This window comes from Molothrus aeneus, chromosome 7 (assembly GCF_037042795.1).
Source record: "Molothrus aeneus isolate 106 chromosome 7, BPBGC_Maene_1.0, whole genome shotgun sequence".
Taxonomy (NCBI): domain Eukaryota; kingdom Metazoa; phylum Chordata; class Aves; order Passeriformes; family Icteridae; genus Molothrus; species Molothrus aeneus.
Genome location: NC_089652.1, coordinates 11,592,243 through 11,615,936, shown reverse-complemented (window position 1 = coordinate 11,615,936; position 23,694 = coordinate 11,592,243). Strand labels below are relative to the sequence as shown.

At 40.4% G+C, this 23,694-nt stretch overlaps 1 protein-coding gene across 1 annotated transcript in view; it reads left to right on the top strand.

Annotated features, from left to right (window-relative positions):
- The window catches only part of SATB2 (SATB homeobox 2), a 125,784-nt gene that overhangs the window by 55,069 nt on the left and 47,021 nt on the right, over positions 1–23,694 (top strand). The window contains exons 3-6 of the mRNA XM_066553508.1: positions 145–271; positions 2,331–2,454; positions 7,168–7,270; positions 19,659–20,131. Of these exons, the coding sequence (XP_066409605.1) occupies positions 145–271; positions 2,331–2,454; positions 7,168–7,270; positions 19,659–20,131 (827 nt within the window). The remainder of the gene's footprint in view (positions 1–144; positions 272–2,330; positions 2,455–7,167; positions 7,271–19,658; positions 20,132–23,694) is intronic.

Genomic DNA, 23,694 nt, shown 5'->3' with positions numbered 1-23,694 from the left:
GAGTGAGCAGAACATGTCTTTCTGTGCAAGACTGCAGTAAACCTCAAGGCAGATCTTGGATTGTGGGAGCAATCAACCTTGCTCTGAAGGGTTTAATAAATGGCTGATAAAATATAAAGTATGGATTTTTTGTTTTCTTTTCAGGAATAATCAAGCTTGGGAGGTGGAATCCCCTCCCTCTCAGTTATGTGACTGATGCACCAGATGCGACAGTAGCCGACATGCTACAAGATGTCTATCATGTTGTGACATTGAAAATCCAATTACAAAGGTGGGTGTTTCTGAACATCTGTCCTTCCCTATTCTCTGAGCTGCTCTGTTGGTTACAGCATTACTACAGAGATTAGCACATCCTGTCTTCATTAATTTCTGGGCTTTTGATGAAATTAAAAGAAAATGGAGAGAAGGGTGGGTCACCTGGCAGCTTTTTGGTGCATGTTCCAACTGATACTGTATGTTCTCTGAAGTAGCAATATGGTAACAGAGAGGGGATTGGCAGAAACCCAATCAAGTAAAGATACGGGGCTTTTAGAGGCAGACCTTTCTACAGTCCATGATTTAATGGATTCTTAAATTCTAATTTTATCAAATAATAAACTCCTTGCCTTTTTCTAGAAGCTGCATTGTGAAAATCCAGGTCTTCTGCAGCCAGTTGCTGAGATGTGAAAGAGGGGATCTTTTTTTACTTTCCTTTTTTTTTTCTCCAGTGGTCTTTCCAGAAAACAGAAGACAAGGAAGGAGAGTGTCACTGCAGTTCCATTTGGTGTTTGGAAAATATTTTCCTTCCCTGAGGGCTAGTTCTGATTAGCAAAGCAAGAGCTCTCAACATTTTTACACTTATTTACCCTCCTTTCCTCCCACTCTTCCCTCCTTTTTTCTTCTCCTTTCTCCCTTGGTCCTCTAAAGAATCCTCAAATGTAAGGTCCCTGGCAGTGCATGGCATATGCCAGAGCTGCAGATAAGCCTACATTGCACAGCCTCCTGTAGCTGTGTGGCCAGAACATGACAGAGCAAAGAGTAAAAAGTAACAGACAGTTTGGAATAACTTACTGACAATTCTTTGAAACTTTGGCTTGAACAGAAGAGGGGCCCACAGGGATCTGTGCGTGTCCTTTGGTGACAGGTACATACCCTCCAACTGTTCCGTTCAGTTTCAAATTTGGAAATAGTTGATGCCTCACTGACATTAAACTTCCAAGCAGAAACATTTCTTTCTTGTTGAATCTCTGATGGTGCTTGGTTTTCTGATTTCCATGAACAGGTCTTTCCTTGGTTTTATATAGTGTGAAAATTTTTCAGTTGGGCTGCATCTCTGCTATGTAGTTGTAAAAGAGTGTCTAGACCCTATAGCTGCTATAGAGCTGCCAGGAGTCCATGTAGTCTGTTGTCACCTCTGTATTAACAAAGGGTATGAACCTGACATTAAGGTCTCATTCTTTATCTTCAAAGTGCCTGGATGCCACATAAATAAAAGACAGTCCATGACTTTGGCATAAAGATGATCACTGACTACTTGAACTCCTCAAGCACAGCTGAAGGTTCAGCTCTGAGGCAAAAGCCAGGCTGTGAGGGCAGAAGGCAGAGCCACCTTCTGGGGCCATTGGAGAGCATGCATTAAGGCTCTGCAGCAGAAATGGCAGTGACAAGCTTCTCCTATCTTTTTGATGTGCTTCTTGGGTCTATCCCCATGCATGTAGACACAAACCATAAGCTTGTTAAATTAAAAGAGGCACAAGTCATATGAAGACAATAGCTTCACTACATATGCAGTTCTTGTGGAATGAAAGTGAGAACGAACTGCATGTGACAGATGTTGGGCATATGGCTTGATGTGTTTCTGAAAGGCTCTTGGATACTTTGGTGGTAAGGGCAGTATATGAACCTGTATAAAATGAAACTAATTTTTCAAAGTCTCACCTCCACACAGTGAGGGCCCTCACTGTTCAGGGATTTTGTTAGTGGCAGTGCATGCAGCATATATGTTTATTTTTCTACCCCAGCAGGAGTATCTTTGTCTGGAGAGGATGGCTTTACTCAGCCATTCCTGGGGCTCACTTTATGCAGTTTCTTTGCTCTCCATCAGGCCCCAGCAGGAATGGTTATGTACACATATGCCATAGGAGGATCAGCAGCTGCATGTTGAACTGCACATCTTCTGGTAATCGTGCTTGGTGGGAGAGAGATAGAGGGGAGAAGCACCTTGATGGACTGGCCAAGCAGGAAGCTCCAGGGTTGTGCTTGTTGCTTAAAGGTCTATAGCACTTGTATGCAAAAAGTAGGCATCTGTGAAGGTGATGTTTCTATCTGCTTTTTGCTTTCTGTTTTTACAGTTGTTCAAAGTTGGAAGATTTGCCAGCAGAGCAGTGGAACCATGCCACAGTTCGCAATGCCTTAAAGGAACTGCTCAAAGAGATGAATCAGAGCACATTAGCCAAAGAATGCCCTCTCTCACAGGTCAGTGCTTTCAGCAGGCTTAGGGAAAGAAAGATTTGCAAGAAGTAAAGCTCATGTTTCTTCTGTAAAGAGCCTACGCTAAACAATTCTATAAATACCAAATAAATTTCTTGTTTTCTTTAGAAAGGAGAAATACTAATTAATATGTTAAATAGTAGTATCTTTACACCATGTTTTCTTAGTGGGCTGCGAGGTAAAAATGATGAATTAATTGATTTCATAGGGATGTAAATGCACTATTTAGATTTTTATCTGAACCTATTGCAATAGGATTAATGATCCTCAAATACAAGATTCGATTGGCTTCTTCCCACTAGCAGAGGCTTGCCTTCCCCCCACTAATCCATGGGTAGCTCTCATCAGCCTGCAAGCATGATAAAAAGTATGCAGTTTTAACAGTTGTGGCCCAATTTCTAGGAAACAGCAACAAAGAAATGTATATGTAATTATGTTAAAAAAAGAACAAAAACTCAGCCTCATTCTCCATGACTGCTTTTTAAACGGCACTGATGTCATGTCTAAGACATGGGTTCCTACAGATGCCACGGAGCTCTATTTGTACTTCAGATTGTCATAATGAGACATTCATAAAATTTTTATGACTTTTCCTTGCCTCTCAGAAAAAACGGAATAACACTTTAACACCCAGACCAGGTAACTTTGCTAGGTATGAAAAATATATTGCCTTCTAAAATGTGTACTGAAATCAGGTTAATCTGTCCATTGTATCTTTGAAAAGTCAAAACATGGGTAATTCCAGCTTCCTGAAAAACCAGTGCTTTGCTTGCTCATATCCAACATTTTTTCTCCTGTGATTGTGTGTCTTCCATTGCACTCTATGTTCATCCTGCAGTTCATGATCCAAAGCCTTCATGAACCAAGATAATTCTCTCTGTTCACCACAAATTTGCCTCGCTGTGTTATGATTACAACTCTAGGGAAAGCACAGAAGTAAAATATGGAGCTGGTAGGAATCACATTCTTCACTTTATTTAGCCATGTGGGATCTGCAGAGCTAACAGGAATGGAAGGGTTTTGTGAGGAAAAGCCACGGAACTTGCTGATTTAGTAAAGGAGGAACAGACACTGTAGATATGCGCAGTGTGGAATGCATGTTGAATACGAAAGTGTTTTCATTTTCACACAGTTTTAAGTGTCATTTTTTAAAATAGAATTATCTGTGGAATCTGGTCAGCTAATGATGATTGCAGCATATGGTTGTCTCTGCCCAGTCTTCTTCAATATCCAGCATAACTAAACTATGCATCATTTCATATGCAGAATTCATTTGTTGTCTGGGTCTGTTTCCTCCCACTTCAGTTTCAAAGCCTACCAGGTGGAAACACTGCAGTTGGTTTACTCCTTCTATAGGCTTAGTCTGACATATATTTACAAAATTACTGATGGCAGATGCATAGCAGCCAAAATCCTTGCCCCAGTATTTATTTGGTGGAAAAAGTGATTCTTCTGTAGGAAATTGAGCTTGCTTACTTTTAAGGACAGGTATAAATGACCTTGGGTAGTGACTAACCCTTCAACTAAGACTGCAGAATGCAGCTTGTATTGTTATTATTATTGCCATAAAAAGTTTCAGTCTCTTTTGGTTTAGCTCACAAAATGCAGAAGATACAATGGAAGGTTGTATAGAAGCTGTCTATTACCATCATCTGAATATGCCTCTAATACAATTCCTTCTCCCAAATCAGTTTTAAAAAAATATCGTGCCAAATGTGAAATGTCATTACAACCCCCTTGTGGTTAATATATTATTGACAGCAGCAAATTGCAGAGTGGTCTCTTAGGAGTGAAACTGCAGAGTAAATGCTGCTGTTTATTAATGTGTTCACAGTGCCTCAAGTACAGAAGCAGAGAGGGGCAGCGTGGGGAGCTGCTGCTCCCACCAGCCACGGTGCTCTGTCTCTGGTTCTCAGTGCCCCAGCTCTCCAAGCAGCCCAGATGGGGATTCTGATTGCTGCTAATGGGAAATGTAATCATTCACTTTGATTTAAAATTGTTCTGGTTTTTTTCTGCTAGCTGTATTGCATGTCTGCAGCTTAGCTACCCTTAGCATACGGCTCCTGTTCAAACAAATAAATCCCGGTTAACCAAGCTGGGGGGAAGGAGGGTAGGTAGGGGGAGTGTATGTGGCAGAAAGAAATCCAATTATTTCAATATTTCCATCTTTCATAGAGATCTGTCTTCCCTGTGCCATATCACTTATTTCAGAACTGACCATGCATTTTTTTCTCTTTGCTGGAACAAGCTTTATTAGGACGTGAGTGTGTCCCATGTTTTTCTCCTTGAACTTACTACACCAGATTTTCTTTGTGTGGGTATTTCTTAGCTCCTGGTCTAAGTAGTATTCATTCCACATGGCTGTCATGGCCACACACATACCAAACATATCTGCTGCTTTATTCCTTTGTTAAGGATTTTTCTAGAAATATCACGCATTATTTAGAAGTTTGTAAGTAGTGAGTGATTTTTTTTCCCACTCTATTTTAAATGGGTATTTCCTTTCTTCAGACTTAACAAGATTCCTAAGATGAATACCCCTAGTGTTCCTTTACATGTAATAGTGAGGATATGTGGTCTGAAAATTGCTATAGTTCTTTCCCCTGCAGAAGAGAATCTGTCCTGGGATTTTTTTACCAGTGGTTGATTTACTGTTTGATTTTACTTTTTTATTTAGTTCAAGTTTTGCTTTCTCAAATAAAGGTTAATGGGTTAATATATTCTGTGATATATAATAGCCTCATGATTTCAGTAGTGTTGATTTCTTGTAGAGCTAGGTGATTTGGAGAAGGAAACTTCCCCCCCCCCCCCAAAAAAAAACCAAACTTAAGAGAACCAAATTGATATGTAGACGGAGTTCAACAATTTCCCCACCCTTCTTTAGTAAATGGAAATTTAACTGAAGCGATACAAAAAAAACCCCTGGGTTTGCTCAACTTTGTTCAAAAGCCCTCTTCAGCAGAGGCTATCGCCATGTCAGGCTTTCAGAATTCTGTTGCTTGTTAAAATGCTGTAGAGCAAGGGAGGATTTATGGGCAGGGAATTGCTGCTGACTGCCACAATGCTAGGTTTATGTCTCAAAATATTGATTTTAATTAGAAAATTGAATCTCAGTTTTAGAAATTGGAGCTGCTACTTAAGGCTCTTACTTCATAGCCTGCAAACTCTGCTGCACTGCACCATAGCACTCTTTGAATGGAAAAGGCAAAGTGAAAAGGCAGTTTGGCCTCTTCAGAAAGAGAAATTACCTGTTGAAGACTGAAAGTAATCTGTATCACCCAGTTATCTTAAGTTGCTCAGTTTTGCTCATAATTTTTAAGTTTCTAAAACTCAAGAGTGAGGGACAGAGTCCTGTGATACTGCAGTGAACAGGACAGGAGGCTGGGTAAATCTGGCTTAGGGATGGGATGATTTTGTTTTTAAAGCATTGTTAAATTTAGTGAGCCAATGCATAAGCCTTGTAGCTTTCCAGAGATGGCCAAGAGCCTGCAGGAGCTTGTAGGCCAGAGCTTGAAGCCATGGTTTGAGCTGTGAGATCATCCTTGCTCTTTCCTCTTGGTGCAGAATGGTTGCACAAGGTGGCCCAGCTTTCTCTGAGCTTTGCTGTAAGTGCAGAAGGGGAGCATGAGGAAAATAAAATACAGTCTGTGGAGAAGGTGCATTGACTCCTATGTCTTGGTGCTGTTAGATTGCATTTCCTTGCTGACAGTGTACATGTGCTGGGAACAGTTTGACCCTGGAAGGGTTCAGAAAGGAGAAAAAGACAGTGCAATGTTGTTGAAAGGATGCCTTATCTATAGCATGGAGAAAGGGAAGAACTACCAGTAACGAGGCTGTTTGCCACTCTATGGGCAGAAGCACCCCAGGTATAAAATACCCTTTTTATTGGTATCAGGTGCTTGAAAACCAGTCTGCAGCCATCTCTTCATTCAGCTTGTATGGAGTTGCTTAGGGGGAATTTGCAGAGTAGGGAAGGGTGCTGGTTAGGCAAGTGGTATTTCAGTTTTGTTGAGCTTTCTTGTGGGTTTTGACTGCTCTGTGTTGTAGTATGTGTAGCTCCCTGTGCTCTGAATGGCACTGCTAATTTCTCTTCTGGGTGATTCTTCACACAAGAGCTAATCACACGTTTCTATAAATTATATTAATTTAACTTATTTGCCTAACTGTTGTTCTGCACCGAGTAGCACGGATGTTCTCCAGTTCTTGGCTGTGCAGTCTTGCTGCATTTGGAAGCAGAACAGAGACATCTGAAAAGCATTATTGGGATTATGCATGCTGGAGCATCTAATCTTACCTTTAGGACCTGGTTCCTAAATTGTGCTTGGTGCAGTGAGCATGTGTTACTCAGCCCAGCTCTGCTTGTTGTTATGCAACTGAAGTTTGGCTATTGCAGTATCACAAGTACAAAGCAAAGTAGAACTTCCCCCCCAGCCTGAGCTGCAGGTCTCAGTGTAGGTTTGTACTACATTTTTTTTACGTAATTGTGCAAAATAATTATTATTGTGATTTTATTCATGGCTGGGCATATAGAATGGAGAATAAAACCAATATTTTGTACTCATCAGATGGTTCTTTTGGGTTTAAAGTCACACGTTGGATGATCATTATGCACTCGCGTGTCATTTGCTTTCCCTGGAAAAGATTTCTAATCGTGGAAGATATTTTAAATCCTTTTTGTTTTTCTTTCTATACTTCCAGAGTATGATTTCATCCATTGTAAATAGTACGTACTATGCCAATGTGTCAGCAACCAAGTGCCAGGAGTTTGGGAGATGGTACAAAAAGTACAAGAAGATTAAAGGTAAATTGATTTCTTTTGTTGCTTTCAAAATTCTTGAAATTCTGCTCACGGTTGGAGGTTATTTGATTTAAATAAAAGTAATAATAAGCAATAATAATATTTGTGAATTTGTCTACAAAGAGGACACAGTCACAGCACATTTGTAATTAAATCTGATACTTTACAAACAAGGCTGGCATGAAAACACAGGACACAAAACATGCTTAAAATATCCCATTTCACTGTGCTGAAAGATCAACTGTGTTTTGAATTAAGCAAAAACATTTTGGAAAGAAAACATTCTAGTATCTCAGGATTTAAAAGTTAAATTACTATGTAAGTTGCCCTAGTTTTATTTTGTTCCTGAAAGCTAAAAACCTGACTTTTTAAGTTTACATGTGCCCTTGTTCTCTGTTCTTAGTACTACGAAATGTACTGGCATTCCTGCTGTATTTTATTCTGTGGAATCTGGATACAGAGGATTTAGTACTGCTTGTTGGGCGACATTTATAAATAGCAAGGTGTTGCACCCACTGAAGTCATGAGAAAAATAGCCCATTGTATGTATTTTTTCTGTACTGAAATTGTATTAGTAGGTCCATAGTGCCTGAGGCAGGAAAACTATTTTAAGTTCATCCCATTCTCACCACTGAACTGTCTTGATCACCTGTCAGTGGTGCACAAAATGATGTGACAAGCATCCATCGTGTGTGGTTTCTTCTTTTATTGCTCCTTTCCTTTGGCAAGGGACTTAAGTGTGCACCGGACTATTTGTTTTAGTAGGTTTTTGTTTTTTTTAACACTCATGTGCTCAGGACTTAGAGTATAGTGAAAAGCTTTTCCATAATTCCACCTGGGACCTCTCTCTCCAAATCTCCATCACCCTTGGACATTAGCTCTGTGCTGGGGTAGGGTTTTTCCACACTTACCGCTCTTTCTCTCTCTTACATCACTGAACGGAAGATTCATTGTCTGAAAGAAGGCATAGACTGTTATTGTTGTTTCTGTCTGTGATCCTTTCAGTAGCCAGGAAAATCATAACAGAATTCACAAACATTATGAAGAAATAGGGTAATGTCATGTCCTTTCTGAGAAACTGCTGTATTTTCAGTTCTGTGAAGATTAGCATCTTTCAAAAAGAGTGTGCTGTCTTTGGCTCATAAAAGGCTGGGAAGCATAAGCCACAAAAGGTTGCTTGTTTTGTTTCCTTAGGACAGGCTAGAAATCTGCATAATAATATCATAAAAAGTCTGCTGCTTGAGTTAGGAACACATGAAACAAAATTGCATGAAACATCAGAACAAGTTCTGAGGCATCTGTTTTTTCTCTGCACATCTGGCTTGTGCAGAGCATACCTGTAAGACATTTATGCCTGGGCTCTGCAGTGATTAGATTTTCAGTAGGGGAAAAAAGAAAGAATGTTCTGTGATGAAATTATTTGTGTCTAGAAGGAAAATTGTCCGGGCAGGATTGGGGTAATGGTGCAGGCAAGGAAATGGAGATGTTGCTTTTCACCTACTAAAGTGGTTTAGGCTAGAGGTAAAAATGTTGATTGGACATTTTAGTATGTGGTTACCCTCATGCCAAATAAACCGGATATTTTCTTTTCTCTGTAAGTTGCCATTGTATGACTGAGAAGTGTTTCTTTTCTCTAAATGGTGTCTCTTAATAACAGAATTTTATTCAAAGTACTTTAACATATCCTCTTGGTTAAAAAGCAATCAAAAGAATCAAACAGCTTCAAGGTCATCACCATTCGCTTTTACTTGCTGTTCTGGGAGAACAGAAATAGGCGCTTTTTTTTGCTTTTTATTTTTTTTTAAAAAAACTGTGCAAGGGTGCCAGTTGCAGAGGCACTGGAAGCTCTTAACTGTAGTGTTCTTAACTGTAGAGACACTACTACAGCTTCTGAGTATTTCTAGTACACTGTTGTCTTCTACTTTCTTCCACTCTTAGAGCTTATGCTCTTAATTTTTCTTTATTTAGTAAGTGCACAGTTAAATTTTTAAGTGCAGTAAAAGCAGAATGAAACCTCAATCAAAAGGTCAAGGATCCAAACCCGAAGAGTTTGCCAGATAACTCTGTATCTGTGCTATTCAGAGACATAGCCAGTCGTTGCTGCTTGGAAGTTTGTGTGTGTGTTAGTAGGAGGAGAAAAAGGAAGGTTAAGGTATGTGTGAAGTAAACACAAGCTGCTATAAAGCAGTTCAAGTAGTGTTGATTCATCAACCATATGAGTGGGAGAGAAAACAAAGAGTCTGTGGCAGGTACAGTGGTGCATGGAGAATAAACAGCAACTTCAGAGCAGTAATCTTAATTGCCTGCAAGCAGGAAGACTTCTGCGCTTTAGGTGGCCAATTTCTCATCATCTCTCATTTAATGTTGTTTTGTTTCTTTTCTATAGCCAGATAGTCCTGCAGGACAGCTCAGTGTGCAAAAATCAGTGACTCAAGTTACATGCATCAGTCATCATGTGCTCCTTTTAATAATATTTTAAAAAAGGACTTTCATGAAGGTGAATGGATGATGAAGTGATTTGGTTTTTGGGCTGTAGCTGGATAGATTAGGTAAAACTATGATTTAGAGTTCTTGGAACCAGCACCCGTATCCTCGTGTAACTCTAGAGCTGGTTACTAGAAAGTAAAGGCAAAAAACAATTCACATGAGCTGTGGTAAATACAAAATAGGAAGGGGCTTCAAAATAACTTTATTGACGTTGCAAACTAAATGCAGCCTACAGTGTTAAATGTGTTTCATATTATCTGCTAATGTCTGTTTTAATAAAACAGTGGGAACTAAATGGTCGCTTCTTAATCAAAACCATCATTTCCTAAACATAAGCTATGTGATTCTGTTACAAATTGCCACATATAGATCTACTAGGTCAAACTTTTTTCCTTTCTCATAGAAATAAATAAACAGTAAATTAATCATACTCCTTGGAAGATCAAAGTAATTACAAGCAAAGACAGAAATAAAAAGTTCTCTGGAAAAAGGAAAAAAAAGAAAAGGATCAGGTTGCTGAGTGCATAGCTAATGTTTAAATAATATAAGAAAGTGAACAATCAATAATTTGATATCATTAGCAACAGATGTAAAAGCTGTATACAAATGGAATTGTATCAAATCTCAAGTAAACATTCTTGGTGTGCATTCTGTTGAACTCACCGAAAAGACAGCTAAACTACTTATGCTCATAATTCTAGAAAAGTTTTCAGTTAGTTCAGCTCAGCATGTCAGTTTTGTCTTATGTCAGATGATGCTGGAATAACATTCTGCTGTAATTTTTTTCTCCCACCCTGTCCCATCCCCTTAAGGTTTTAAAACGTTCACAGTTTACTCAGCAGCACAAGAGTTAGTGTACAGCCAGATTTGGGAATTTCAGGTATGAGGATAGAGGCTTTTTGTCTCCTCCTGGCCCTGGGTCTGCCACTTAGGGTATGTGTGAAGATGTGAGGGAGATTATAATGGGATGTCCACTCTTTCCAGTCTCTCTGGCATACACGTATATATTTGAAGAAGAGCTTATATTAAAACCAGTTATAATGGAATGTGTACAGTGGTTGGGAAACAAAAGGCTTAACAGTTCTACTGTGGGCCTTTTGCCTTTAGGGTATCTGTAATCACTTGAGGTGGTAATTAAGCTATTAGTGTGTGTTGTAATTTTGTTCAAAATATGCACCATGAATTAATCTAAGATTGCTATGTGAAGCCTCTTTTCCCCTTTTTTATTTACTTTTTTCTTTTTTTTTTTTTTTTGAGGGATGCAAGACCTTATAGTACAAAGTTGTGCATACATGACAAGGCTTAATTATGTTTAAACCTACCTCATTGAAGAATTAGAGATCCCCCTTTTCTACTAAAGAATACATACTAATAAATGACAACTACAGACCAATGGCTTATTTCAGTGGTTCTCAAGCTGCCTTTCTCCTGGGTCGTCCCACGGGGATGCTTCTGTCAGTCTGAGAAATGCTTGTCTGATTTCTCTAGAAGTTGAACTTGCTGAAGCTGGGAGAAGGCATTTAACACTGTTGAAATGCAGGATATTAATAATTGCTTGAAAGGTTTGCATTGGTTTTAAATTTGATTTACAAATAGATACAGGAATAAAAAACGACGCTTTGTAAGTAACTATATACATGTGTGTATATATATATGGGTATGTATGGAGAGAGGTATTTCAGAACTTAATCATGCAATTCAGGTAATTCTCAAGGGATCAAGCTTGTACCAGTTACCTATTTGTGTCCCAGTGCTTTGGGTTCATAGCATTTAAAATATTTTTTAACTCTCTTTCTCAATAGATATTTCACTTCAAAGTGTCATGCTTTCTATTTTTATCAGAAGGACTATCACTGTATCACAATTCTTTCACAACTGAAAATCTTAACTGGTGTGAATATTTTCTTTTTGCCTGATGACACAACTTAGCTCAGTGGGAGGCAGTTAGAAAGGCAGCAGGAAAAAATAAATACATTGTGGACTTAAAATTAAAAAGACTTACTTTTTTTTGTGTGTGTATGAAGAACACGTCATCTTTGCTCCTGCCATCAGTGTCTGTCAAAATATAGCTTTCTGTGGATGTGAGTTTTGAGGCTGTGGCTGTCTCAAAGTTTTTGTGGAATGATGAGGCTTTGCAGTTTAAAGGAGGAGGCCTCAATTATTTCTGTTTCAACAGATCATGAATGTAAGAAAAAGCTTTCATAGCTTCCTTAAATTGAGAATCTGCTTTGGCTCCTCTTTGATTTTTCCAATATTACTGATTTGTTGTTTATGTGCTCTTTTATTCTTGAAAGTTTGTTTGCTTACGTCCAATAATGGATAAACTGAGCAATCTGTTTCTCTTTTAATGTGTTCCTAGAGGCCAGTGTAGGTTCAGAGAGGTTAGAAACGTGATTCAGAAAGGCTCCCAGCTTTCTTATTTCCAGGCTGAAGGAACTGAGGATTGCAGCACAGTGATAGTGCCAGTGTGAGCCTAGGGAAAACTGTCATTATGTGCTTTGAGGAAGAGTTTTTAATCGTTCCTCTGAAGCAGATGTTGTGGAGGCCTCATGAAGAGGCTCACCAGATCTTTCCTGAACAGAGTTTCTGACTTTTAAAAATACTCTTTTTACTGATACATGCATAGGTATTTACCTTTCTCTATGTAAGTAGAGGGGTTTATATATAGTATGTATTTATATGCATATATCTTGGCCTTTTGCAGAAATGTTAAGTTTTTTAAGGAAGTACATATCATATCTTTTGGATATTGGTTATGGCTCTGGCACCAAAGCATTTAGGGTCAGCTGTGAGGCTCTTGACATTACTGTAACTTCTTTGCTTACTTTTATACTCCTTACTGTGTATTCATTTCCCTAAAACCAGGACTTCTCTCACTTTCTTAAATAAAAAGGAAGGAAAATAGCATCAGTCACAGCAAACTTGTCAGCATTTAGGTAACATACATGACCTGAAGATCAGCTCTTGACTCAGGGATGTCCTCTTAGTCAGTAGCCTGCTGTGCTATTTTATGAGGAGAGTAGTTCATCAGTTGTCACTAATGATGAGGAAAAAGTGGCCTCTCTCTTTAAATATAAGTTAAAAGTGTCAAGATTCAGCAAGAATTATAGACCACTTGACCGCTGTTTTCCCCACCCGCATTTTGCATTTCAGCATTGTCAGTGATGTTCAGTGCCAGTTTGGGGGTTTGTACATGTGTTGTTAAAAACCAATTTAGCCACTGCTGTGTGTTCCAGGGGTGTATGAATTGTGGCCCTCTTGGCTATTCCTCTCTGTAAAGAGAATTAAAACACATGCTTTGGGTTTATTTCTTTAATTAAGAGTAATTTTTATCTAAGGTAAATGCATATATGAATCTCAGCTTTCAGAATGTCTTCCTTGGCTTGTGGCTGTTTTGGGTAAGTGGCTCTCACTGCTCTCAGTGCCTGTGCTGTGACAGAGGATATGTGAGATTTGCTGAGTGGCATCTCCTGTGCCTGTGTGTGGCTGGAGCTGCAGCCAGTGCTGCTGTAGGCAACACAGGCCACGCAGTAAAGACTGGAAACCCTTCTGTGGAGAAGCTGTCCAGCCACTTGTCCCATGTCTTGCTCAAAGGATGTCACTGAACTTTTTTTTTTTTAAATGTCTCCTGTTCCAGTACTGGGCTTTTCTCTGAGAGGACCAGTTGTGTGCTGCAGATGGGACATCTGCCCTTTTGAATTCTTAGTAAAGAATGGTCATCTCCACTTTCTAAAAAGAAAACATGTTTTTGTTTTAACCTTTGGAATCTCAAAATTAATTTTCTTTCATATTTAAAAATTGTGTGCTGCCAAACAACGACATGTTAGCTTAGAAGAAAAGTTATTTTCACAAAGTAAGCATTAGTGGAGATAAGTTTCAAACAGGAGGATAACTTGAAGCTTAGGTACAGGCATAAGCTTTCCTATGTGAAAAGCTGCAAAGTGTCTCTCTGATCCTGTGGGTTTCATAGAATATGTAAGTCCAAGAGCAGAGTGGCATTCTGTTCGCTTGAAATGCGTGATGAATTTGTATCTCTGACTTGGTGATGTTTGTGTTCTGTCTCCCTCCCTTCACCATCTCTGGTGGTATGAATCAGGAATATGCACGTATGTATCTCAGAGGAATTGCACAATTGCCTGGGTCATCTAGGAGGTTTGTAGCTCTCACAAAAGATTGAGTCTACTGTTAAAATAGTTTGACGGGAAGGGAGATACTTTTATATCAAATGGTAACATCAGTCCATCTAAACCAGTGCTGCCTGTGTTTCTGTCAGTGTTCTAACTAATGATTCTGCTGCTTCTCCTTTTCCATTTCACCTGACCAGTATTCATGGGTTAGAGCAGGTGGTCACTAGAATACCTTCAGTATCATGGTTTTCTCTGCCAGATGGATCTGGCATGTCCTTTTGACAAACAATTTAACATGATTATGAAGAACTGAGTTCATACTTCTGTGTGCCTCTTGAACCTATACAAAACTCCAAAAACCTAAAAATGAGATGATGATACTTGTCTTCTGACAGGCATCTTTGGAAGCGGTGCAGTCCAGGCAAAGCCCATGTAAAGAATATGACTTCTTATACTTAAGCACTGGCAGAAGACATGTTAGCATCCCTGTGTCCCAAGGGATGACTTAGAGCTAGTCTTGAGGATAAGGGGTGAGCAGGTCAGCTGCACAAAGAGACTCAGCAATGTTAGTACACTCTGCTCAGTTTACCTCAGACTGATGGTTGAAGGCTCACTTTTAATGATGATTCTAAATTTAAAAAATAGTAATTTGTGCATGGTGGGAGCTGAACGGTTTGCAACTCAACAAAGAACAGACAATGGCCTTTCCTGTCTGTTTTCCATTAGGCTTGGATAAAGGCCTTTGCTACCCACAGCCAGCGGGCAAACAATTTCTGTATGTGCTCTATAGCTGTTTTGAGGTTCTGTGCTGTCCTGTAGGAGTAGGGAGAAAGGTTTTAAAAGTTACAGCTTCTTATCACATCTGCCTCTCTGGTCAGCCTGCTTTTCCTTCAGTCCTGAATGCAGGAACAAGTGGCCTAGGCAGAGATCAGGCACTGAAGCCAGTGAGTGACTATGGATAAATACAAAGATTAGATGCTGACTGAAATGAGACTCCTCAGATCAGCCCTTTGCCACTGAAGTGGTTAAGTGGGCTGTGATTAAAAGAAATGAGTAATTATCCCAATTACAGATAAAAAGATATGGAATTACCACTTTAAAAGCACCTCCTGTGCTCTGGAGTGGTTCTGTTATTTACAAAGTGGTAGTTCATAATTATGCAGCAGAAGCAAGAGGGCACCCTCTGGGTGTAGTGCAGCAGCCCTGTCTCTCCGAGGTGGAGCTGGTGCTGTGCTTTGTCCCCCAAACATGACTCCAAAGTTCAGGTCTTGCTCCAGTGAGCAGGATGGTGCCAAGCCAGGAGAAATTGTGGAAACCTTTCTGTCTCAAGCTTAGTGCAGGGTATACCAGAGTTCACAGAGCTCTCCCGGCTTGGCTGTGACCACTGCTAGAAATGGCTTTTGTGATCACCAGGTTTTAAATAATAAATAAAACAAAGAGGCAAACTGAAGCACTGGAGAACAGCCCTGGGTGGTGACATCCTGTCACAATTGAAGCATGGCAATTCTGCCGGCTAGTAACTTATTACAAAACGCTTCTTTACCAGCTTCTTCTTACTCTGGGGCAAAGTGCCTGTGTGCCTGTGGGACTGAAAAGTTCTGGACACGCTGGGTCATGGACGCTGGCGGGTCCTCTGTGTCCCTGCTTGCAGTGCAGTGCTGGGAGACGTGTTACACTCTTGCTCTCCCTGCTGCATCCCTCATTGTGCACAGGAATTTGGTTTCCAGTGCTGTCAGTCAATTCAGTGCCACGCATAAGCCCTAAATGCCCCACGGGCTGTTTGTCAGAATGTTCCTATTAACAACTCAGTGCAAATAAAGTATGAAGGGAAGGGAAGGTGGAGAAATAAATCTTATTTTAAATCTTTTGAGCTGGTTTTATTTTAAATGGAAAGTTGCATGCAGACCACCCCAAGCTATTGTGCTGTGGTCTGCGTCAGCTGCTTGACTGTGCAAGGAAGACTGGGCTAGAGGTTAAGAGCATCACACAGGGGAAGGGTGCACTGAATTCCTTTTGTGCTGGATCCAGGAAGTTTTAACTCAGTATGGAGTTGAAATACATTGACACACATGGTAATTGTTACAAGATGAGAACGGAATATTCAAATACAATAATTTGCTGCTCCCATTCTGGGGATTATGTTGGTTTCTGACTCTTGCAGAGGTAGTGACATGTTGTAGGGAGGTATAGAAAAAAGAAGGGCAGATGCTATTCTAGAGTGCTCTCAGGGCTAATTGCTGAGCTTAACGCAGTACCTGTTGTCCAGACACAAGTCTCTGCCTACCTAGTGATGGGCTTCAGAAGGGTGGGTGGCTCTGCAATATGACAGTGCTGTTGTACTTGGTTTAAATAAGCTCTTCAAGCAAAGAACTGCAGAATTGTATACCAAGCGAGTGATGCAGAGAGAAAATGAAAACACTGCAATGCCTTTTGCTGTGGTCACACCACAGATGGAGGTAGGTAACAGCCTCCTGAACCAGCTTTTATTTAACTACCACAGGCATTGCTAGCAGAAGTAGTTTATGAGCAGTACTTGAATGTAGACAGTACATATCCATGGAACCCCTTCCTTCCCAGTAAGGTCCTGCTGCTCTCTCCTCACATATTTATATTCCAATCAGTACAGCTTTGTATTCCAATCAGTACAGGACTACAAGAGGTCTGAAACTATCCCCTGTAATTGGGTACGAACATGGAAAACGGAGGATGCAAATGTAAAAGCCCTGTCTCAGGAAGATCTGAGGCTGAATGCTGATTGCAAAGAAGCTTTGTGGCTCCTGTATCCCTTTCTTCTTAGAGCACTGCTGGCAAGCTGGCCTGTGTCTCAGGACAGTGCCACTCTCCATCTCCAGGCTGTCTCAGTCTTGCTCCTGTTCAGCCCTGCAGATTTGGTAACCAATCCATAGTTACCAAAGAACAACAGGGAATCAGATACAGGCAGTGTGTTAAAGAAGGAAAGAGTCTTGAGGAGTTGAGTAATGCACATTTTTTCCATCCAGCGTAACTGCTAATGGTAACCTTTTATTACTGAAGTGGTCGAAGTGACTAGAATCTGGTTTGTTTATAGGGAGTACATGCATGGCTGGGTAGTCTAATGTGATCAAAAAAGGAAACTGATAATAAGGGAAAAATATACCTGCGGAAGCAAGTCAGGTGATGTTTCTGTGTAATTCCAAGTAGCACTGCAGAGATTAACAGCCTGGCAGCCTTTTCATCTTAAAGTTTATTTTTATAGGGGTTTATAACTTGGCATTGAAGTCAAGAGTGGGTGGAAACTTGGCAAATGTGGTTCAGCCCAGAAAGTGAATGTTATTTATATTTATTTCTCACCAAGTTTTCAAAAACACTTGGTTACTGTTTTTATGTTCTAACAAGTAATAATTTGTTGGTTTCAGTGACTTATTCTCTGTGTGCTCCTCAAACTACAAATAGTTCAGAACTTTTTCAGCTCTTCTGAAACTTCTAGCGGAAGGACTCTTTTATTTTTAGGGTTGTCAGTGATGTAGCAGGATGCTCCAAGTATTTCATTATACTGAACAACAGCTTTATGCTACTTACACCTGCCAAGTAGCTATTGTACCTTTGGACTAATTGCACTTGGCTAGCAACAGTGTGTGTTTAATGGCATTACTCAGGTGCAGCTTAGTGCAGAGAGGCTGAGGAGGCGATAGTATTGCCATTTTGGCTCTGAATCATCTGTGTTGCAGAACGTGGTCTGAGGCTGTGACAAAGCAGCCCCTCCTCACTGCCCTGCCCACATCTCTGCATTGATGATGGGTCCATCCCTGGAATTAGCACTACTCTTGTTGCATATTTCACATTGATTACATGTCTGTTCCTGAATATAGAACTGGTATAGAACTCCTGGTATAGAGCTTTCTGTGCCTCATATAATGGAGGCCTTCTGACATCATGAGGAGCAGCTTTTGAATAGGGATTTTCAGTAAGATGAAGTATTGCATTATGTATCTGACAGCCTGTGACTAACAGAGCAAAATGGTCGTTTCCTGACAATAATATTTGTGTATCACACATTTTGCATTGCTTTTCATAGTTGAAATACAAATAAACACGTACTTATAAATTCAGTTGGGTTTAAGCATTGGGTTTTGTGGGAAAGTAGGATTCATAGCTTTCTTGGAAATTAATTTTCATTTTGAATTTTTTAAAGCAATTATTTAAAGAAGGCTAAAGATGTTACAGTGTTTTCCTTTTAAAGAATGGGAAGAATGAGTTAAAATTTCTTACAAGGAAATTCTGGGTATTAATTCACCTAGTTATAAAATTCAGTACTTGTGATGTTCCAGAGTGACAGTTCTAAAAATAGTAACTGTGTGTATGTATGTGTTCAGGGCATGACCCTCTCTGCCTTAGATTAACTCTGGGAGGAGAAAAGAGCTCTCTTTCTATTTAGAAGAAAAGAGAGCAAGTCATCAGTAAGCTTATCATTCTGAGTATTAACTGTGTAAAGCTTTATATAGATTAGGTTTTTAAAAAGAGTTCAAAACCTCATACAGTTGTTAATCATTGCACAAGTTATAACAGTATTATGACCTTTCTGAAATAAATCCTATCTTGTTACTTGCTGAGACCAATACAGGGATGAGGTAGTGGTTTTCTACGATGACATGTTTCTAAACACTTACATATCAGATCAATATAAAAATGCCTATTCAATTGCATGTAGGGAGGCTTATGGAATCTGCAACCTACTGTAGAAGGACTTCTGATTGCTTAAAATTACCTAGGTAGGAATAATATTTATGCACTTGCTAAACTCCATTTCCTATTTCAAATGGTGCTTTTAGAGTAAATTTTATTTTGTGATGTGTGTGTTTAGTTTTGCAGTTACCTGAAAAGATACTGTGATATTGCTGACATAAGATATTTAACAGGGACAATGCACATCAGTATATAAAACTAGAGTATATGCATTTAGTGTGTACAGTTTTAATTTTTTTGTAATGTGATGTCACTTAGAGATCACTGTTGTATTACACAAAGTTTTTTTTTAAGAGAGTGAAGGCACTTTCTTTCAAGTGGGCATTTGTGCAAAGTGCTTTAAAAGTTTCTGGACAAACTCATGGCAATGAGGCTTTGGCTATAAAGAACCATAGCTTCAAACTTTTCTCATGTGTGAATTTCACTGTTTTGTAACATGAATTTCGCTTTTTTGTACTATGCTTTCACACAACCGACATGAGTCTGCTGTGGTGCACCTGGGTGAGCTGATGGTACCAGAAAGGTTTATCCACACACAGTGCAAGGTAGAGTTTATGTGGAAAAGATAATAGTTGCCAAGTTTGTAATGAGAAGCAGTGCCATGAGCTGCACAGGGAATGGCCTTGCTTCCATTCAGTTTGTGTGAGTGGATACCAATTTGAGTTTCTTTCCTTTACCTAGATTCCAGGGATTCTGAAACACTGACCACTTTTAAAGGTTAATCAATTTGCTGTGACAGATTCAAATGTTAGTAATGGTATAAATGGAAGTATCCAAGCTTTTTTCTTTAAGGAAAGGAGGCTGGGGAGGATTCCTGCTGTTGGTTTGTAGGGAGTCTTCATGAGCTGTGGCTGAAGCCTAGGAAGTCTGAAAGAATATTAATTATTCTTGTTGCTTTTACTTTGTGTTTCTTTTGCTTATGTTTCTATGATACTTCTGTGCAATTGTAGATTTACAAAGTAAAGCAGATGCTGTTGTGTGCAGTCACCTGCAATATAATCCCTGCCCTAAGTGCAAACTGAAATGACAGCAACATAATTCTTCTCTTTTAACAGTGGAAAGAGTGGAAAGAGAAAACCTTTCAGACTATTGTGTTCTTGGTCAACGTCCCATGCACTTACCAAATATCAACCAGCTGGCAACTTTGGGAAAATCTAATGAACAGTCTCCTCACGGCCAAATTCACCACAGTACTCCAATCCGAAACCAAGTGCCAACGATGCAAACCATGATCAACCCTGGGCTCCTGTCTCCTCAGCTCAGTCCACAGCTGGTGAGGCAGCAGATAGCCATGGCCCATCTGATAAACCAGCAGATTGCTGTCAGCCGACTTTTGGCTCACCAGCACCCACAGGCTATCAACCAGCAGTTCTTGAATCATCCACCCATCCCTAGAGCTGTCAAGCCAGAGCCATCAAATTCATCGGTGGAAGTCTCTCCAGATATTTACCAGCAGGTCAGAGATGAGCTGAAGAGAGCCAGTGTGTCTCAAGCGGTCTTTGCAAGAGTAGCATTCAACCGCACACAGGTACCAATTTCTATTCTATAAGAAGGGGCGAAGCTGTGGCTCTTGTGGGGCTGTGTGGTTGTTGCAGGTCAGGGAAGAGGGCATACCACTGAAACACGTCAAACCACTCTCAGTCTTTTCTCCAGTCTATGTCGGTTTTGAACAAGGCTGTTTCTTCCTGGAACAGCTGTTTGTTTGCATTTGGCCACTCCTGTGCCATTACTTGAGCTTTGTTCTCTAGCAGTCATTCTGCTCATGGGAGTTCTTCCCTGAGCTCCTCTTTGTGGTTATAAACCTCCATATTTCCCCCTGCCTGATTGCCAGGAAGAGGTAATGAGAGACTGAGAGTCAGAGGTGTTTTTGGGATTCCTACTGGTGCTTCCTCAGTTCCTTCCTGTGGTACAACTGATGCCACAACTAGTGCCAGAGGTTGTTCCCACAAGAAGTGTGTAAGGCAAGTGTGCTGGGAAAAATGTCTGCCTTTTGTAGCAGATTGTGTTTCCTTTCATACATCTGACACAGGTTTTCTCCCTCACCTAGTGAAATGCAGATGTTGAAATGATTGCATGATAGTATCAGCTCAAGCCTGGCGCATGGAGTACCAGGGTGAATGTGTGCTCAGAAAGACAGGCCGTTTACATTTATCCTACAGGATGCAACATGTGATCTCTCAAATGTGATACGCTGTAGCAAGGCTTAAGAAAGAGAATGTGGCTTAGTATTCAATATTGGTAGGAATAGCTGGAGTTGTTATTTGAGGTAAGATTCACCAGTAAGAGAAGAAAAGGGGGAGTATATATCTCTAGGAGGTCTGTCCCATGCCCTATACAGTGCCGTCGTCTGTTCTCCTAGATTAATGATTTTCTTTGGCACTGCCATTTTGGAAATGCCATGTTATGAGGGAACTAATTAAAGTATGGAGCACATTTTATTACTTCCCTTCTTCCATTAAATTCATAAGATGGCTACACTCAGAAAAAAACACTTGAGTTCTGGGGTTAGCCTTGAGGATATCAAATGAAAACTACATAGGAATGCATGAGTATTTCCTCTTTAAAATGCTGCTTTTAATTTGGAAAAGCTTTTCATCCCTCTGGGATCATAAACCTGTTGTATATAAAGCCTGGTATAATCAAGGTGGATGGTATTGACAGAATGACATATTCTGAACTGGAGTGAGAGGTCAGCAATAACATTGCCAGTGGGGGTTTTGTCACTGTCAAGGAACATGAAGCTCTCCTTCAGCCACACTGGGAGACCTGGGCTGGTAATGCCCAAGTCTGCTATTAAATCAGGGGCTCGTTCCCCAACAAGAAAGATATTACCTTCTTCTTAGCCCTCCATCATAAGTAAATCGATGTACATCCTGATTCCAGAACAGGCAGGTCTTACAGCATCCGTAGAAGATTTGCACATCTCACAAGTGTTTTGTCAGTCAACAGTGCCCTAATACAGAAGACCAGTGGTCTTACACACAGTGCATCATGTCCCCAGCAGCCATTCCTGTAGCAAAAGAGTGTAGATACACACTTAAGTTTCCATGTCCTCAGCTTTTAATTCCAACTCAAATCAAGCTCCCCTCACATGAAGAACTGTTCAGGGTATTAAGAGGGGCTCAGGCAGGTCAGTGTTGCACTGCATTATAGAAGGTGTGGGATATTCCCATACATCCATGGTGGAGAAGCAAACTCTGTAAAAGGCACTTGGAGTGGAAATTTAAGTCTACTCTCACCTCCTTGCATTCCCCATGCTGCCTCTGAGGTACAGAGAGGTGCATGTTTCTCTCTGGAAAGGTTTGGGTTTGTTGCATTTTACAGAAGTGCCAGCATTGGAAACTGGAGGTCTGTTGTTTCTCCTGATGGTACCAAATAATAGATGCTGTGTGCCAGCCAGCTAATAATGGCATTAATCACTGCATTATGGGCCACTGCTTAATTTTTCTTCATGGTAGCTCTGTGGTGCACATTAGCCTATAATTAAGTATAGCTTCATGAAATATGTACTGTGAGGCTTGTTTAATAGATAAACTATTCTCTAATTTATTTTAAAGTCCAATGACCTACATACTCAATGCTGAAAAGCCCCTTCTTACTAACATTATTTCTCCCCTGAGACCTTCCATCTGAGCAAATCTGTTAAATGAAGTAGAGGAAGCTTTGATCCAAACTAGGCTAAATCCATCGGAACAAGTGGCTGACACTTGTGTGTGTGGGAGGGAGAACGTGAGGAGGGTCAGAAGATGGAGGGATAAAACTGTATGGTTTGTGAAACATCCAGATCTTCTCTTGAAGTTGGAAATACATAACTGAAGACAGCAATATTTGCTTATACCTGTGGCCATGTTGTCTGCACACATGAAAACAAGCACTTCAGGCTGTGTGACAAGTTCTGTACATTTCCTACATACACAGACTGTAGAGGGTGAGGAGGTTTTAGTGCACAGAGGGAGCTGATCTCTCTCCTTGGTCTCAAAGAGTGCAGTTTAGTCAAAGGCTGTCAGTACAGTGCAGTCCTGGTCCAGTGCAGGCTGGAGTTCTCAAAAATGCGAGCCTGGCTGAAGCCTGCATTGTCTTTACATCAGGATAACTTCTAGGAGATGGGTGGCCCCTGAAAGCGTGCGTTGGCCAGTGGAGATACTCTGAAATGAGAGGCAGGACAAGGGGACCTGATAGCCAAGGTTATGAACTTCTTCCTGGAGGAGAATACACACATGGAGTTTGGCCCATCTTCGGGGCAGAGTCCTTGTACCATCCTGCAGTTTATTGTCTCCTAATATAGCATTCAGATTGCAACCAAAAGGTTGTAATAACCAGAACTTGCTTATTGCAGGTTTTAATGTTTTGATAAATTGGTAGGTAATGTTGGTTACAGGAAAAAGTAGGACTAAGATGACTATTTTAAAGGAAATGCATGAAAATGCACCTTGTCCTTTGCTGGAAAGCTTTTCAGCATATCTGGAGGGGCTGAAGTGATCCATCCCACTCTTCAGAATACAAACTGGAAAATAGGTAATTTGAATCCTGTTCTGCATAAAGAAAATGAACGTATTATTCTTGTCCTTGTTGGCTCAGCATTCCTCTTTGCTGCAGGCTCTTGGAGCTGTAGTCAGGACAGTTTATTGTGCTCTTCATAAAGAGTCCAGACAATTTAAATCACTTGGTCAGTGAACTGCTGCTCTCCTTGGGAGTGCCCAGTGGACTGCAAAGCCTACAGACTGGAGGAGTGTTTCAGTTTGTATCTTTCTCTTTTTTCAAGCATCTTTTTTTTGCCAATGTTGTGATACAATAGCCAAAACCAGTAAAATGTTTGGGCGAGTGGCCACTGCTTGTTTAACTAAACAGCCTCTGAAACTGGAAATATTCTTGAATCGGAGCTTTTTAAATCAAGTTGTTGTGGGGCCAGATACAAAGAGGTTTGGATAAAAACATCATCGTATCCAGGCTGCTTGTAACTTGCTTCCCAAAGAGCACTGCTCCCTCCTTCCTGCCCTGAGTAGCTCCATGTGGGAGCATTGGCTTCCCAGCCTACAGATGGGAAAGCAGCACACACCCAGCTCAGCTCCTGCCTGGGTAGCTGGTGCCAAC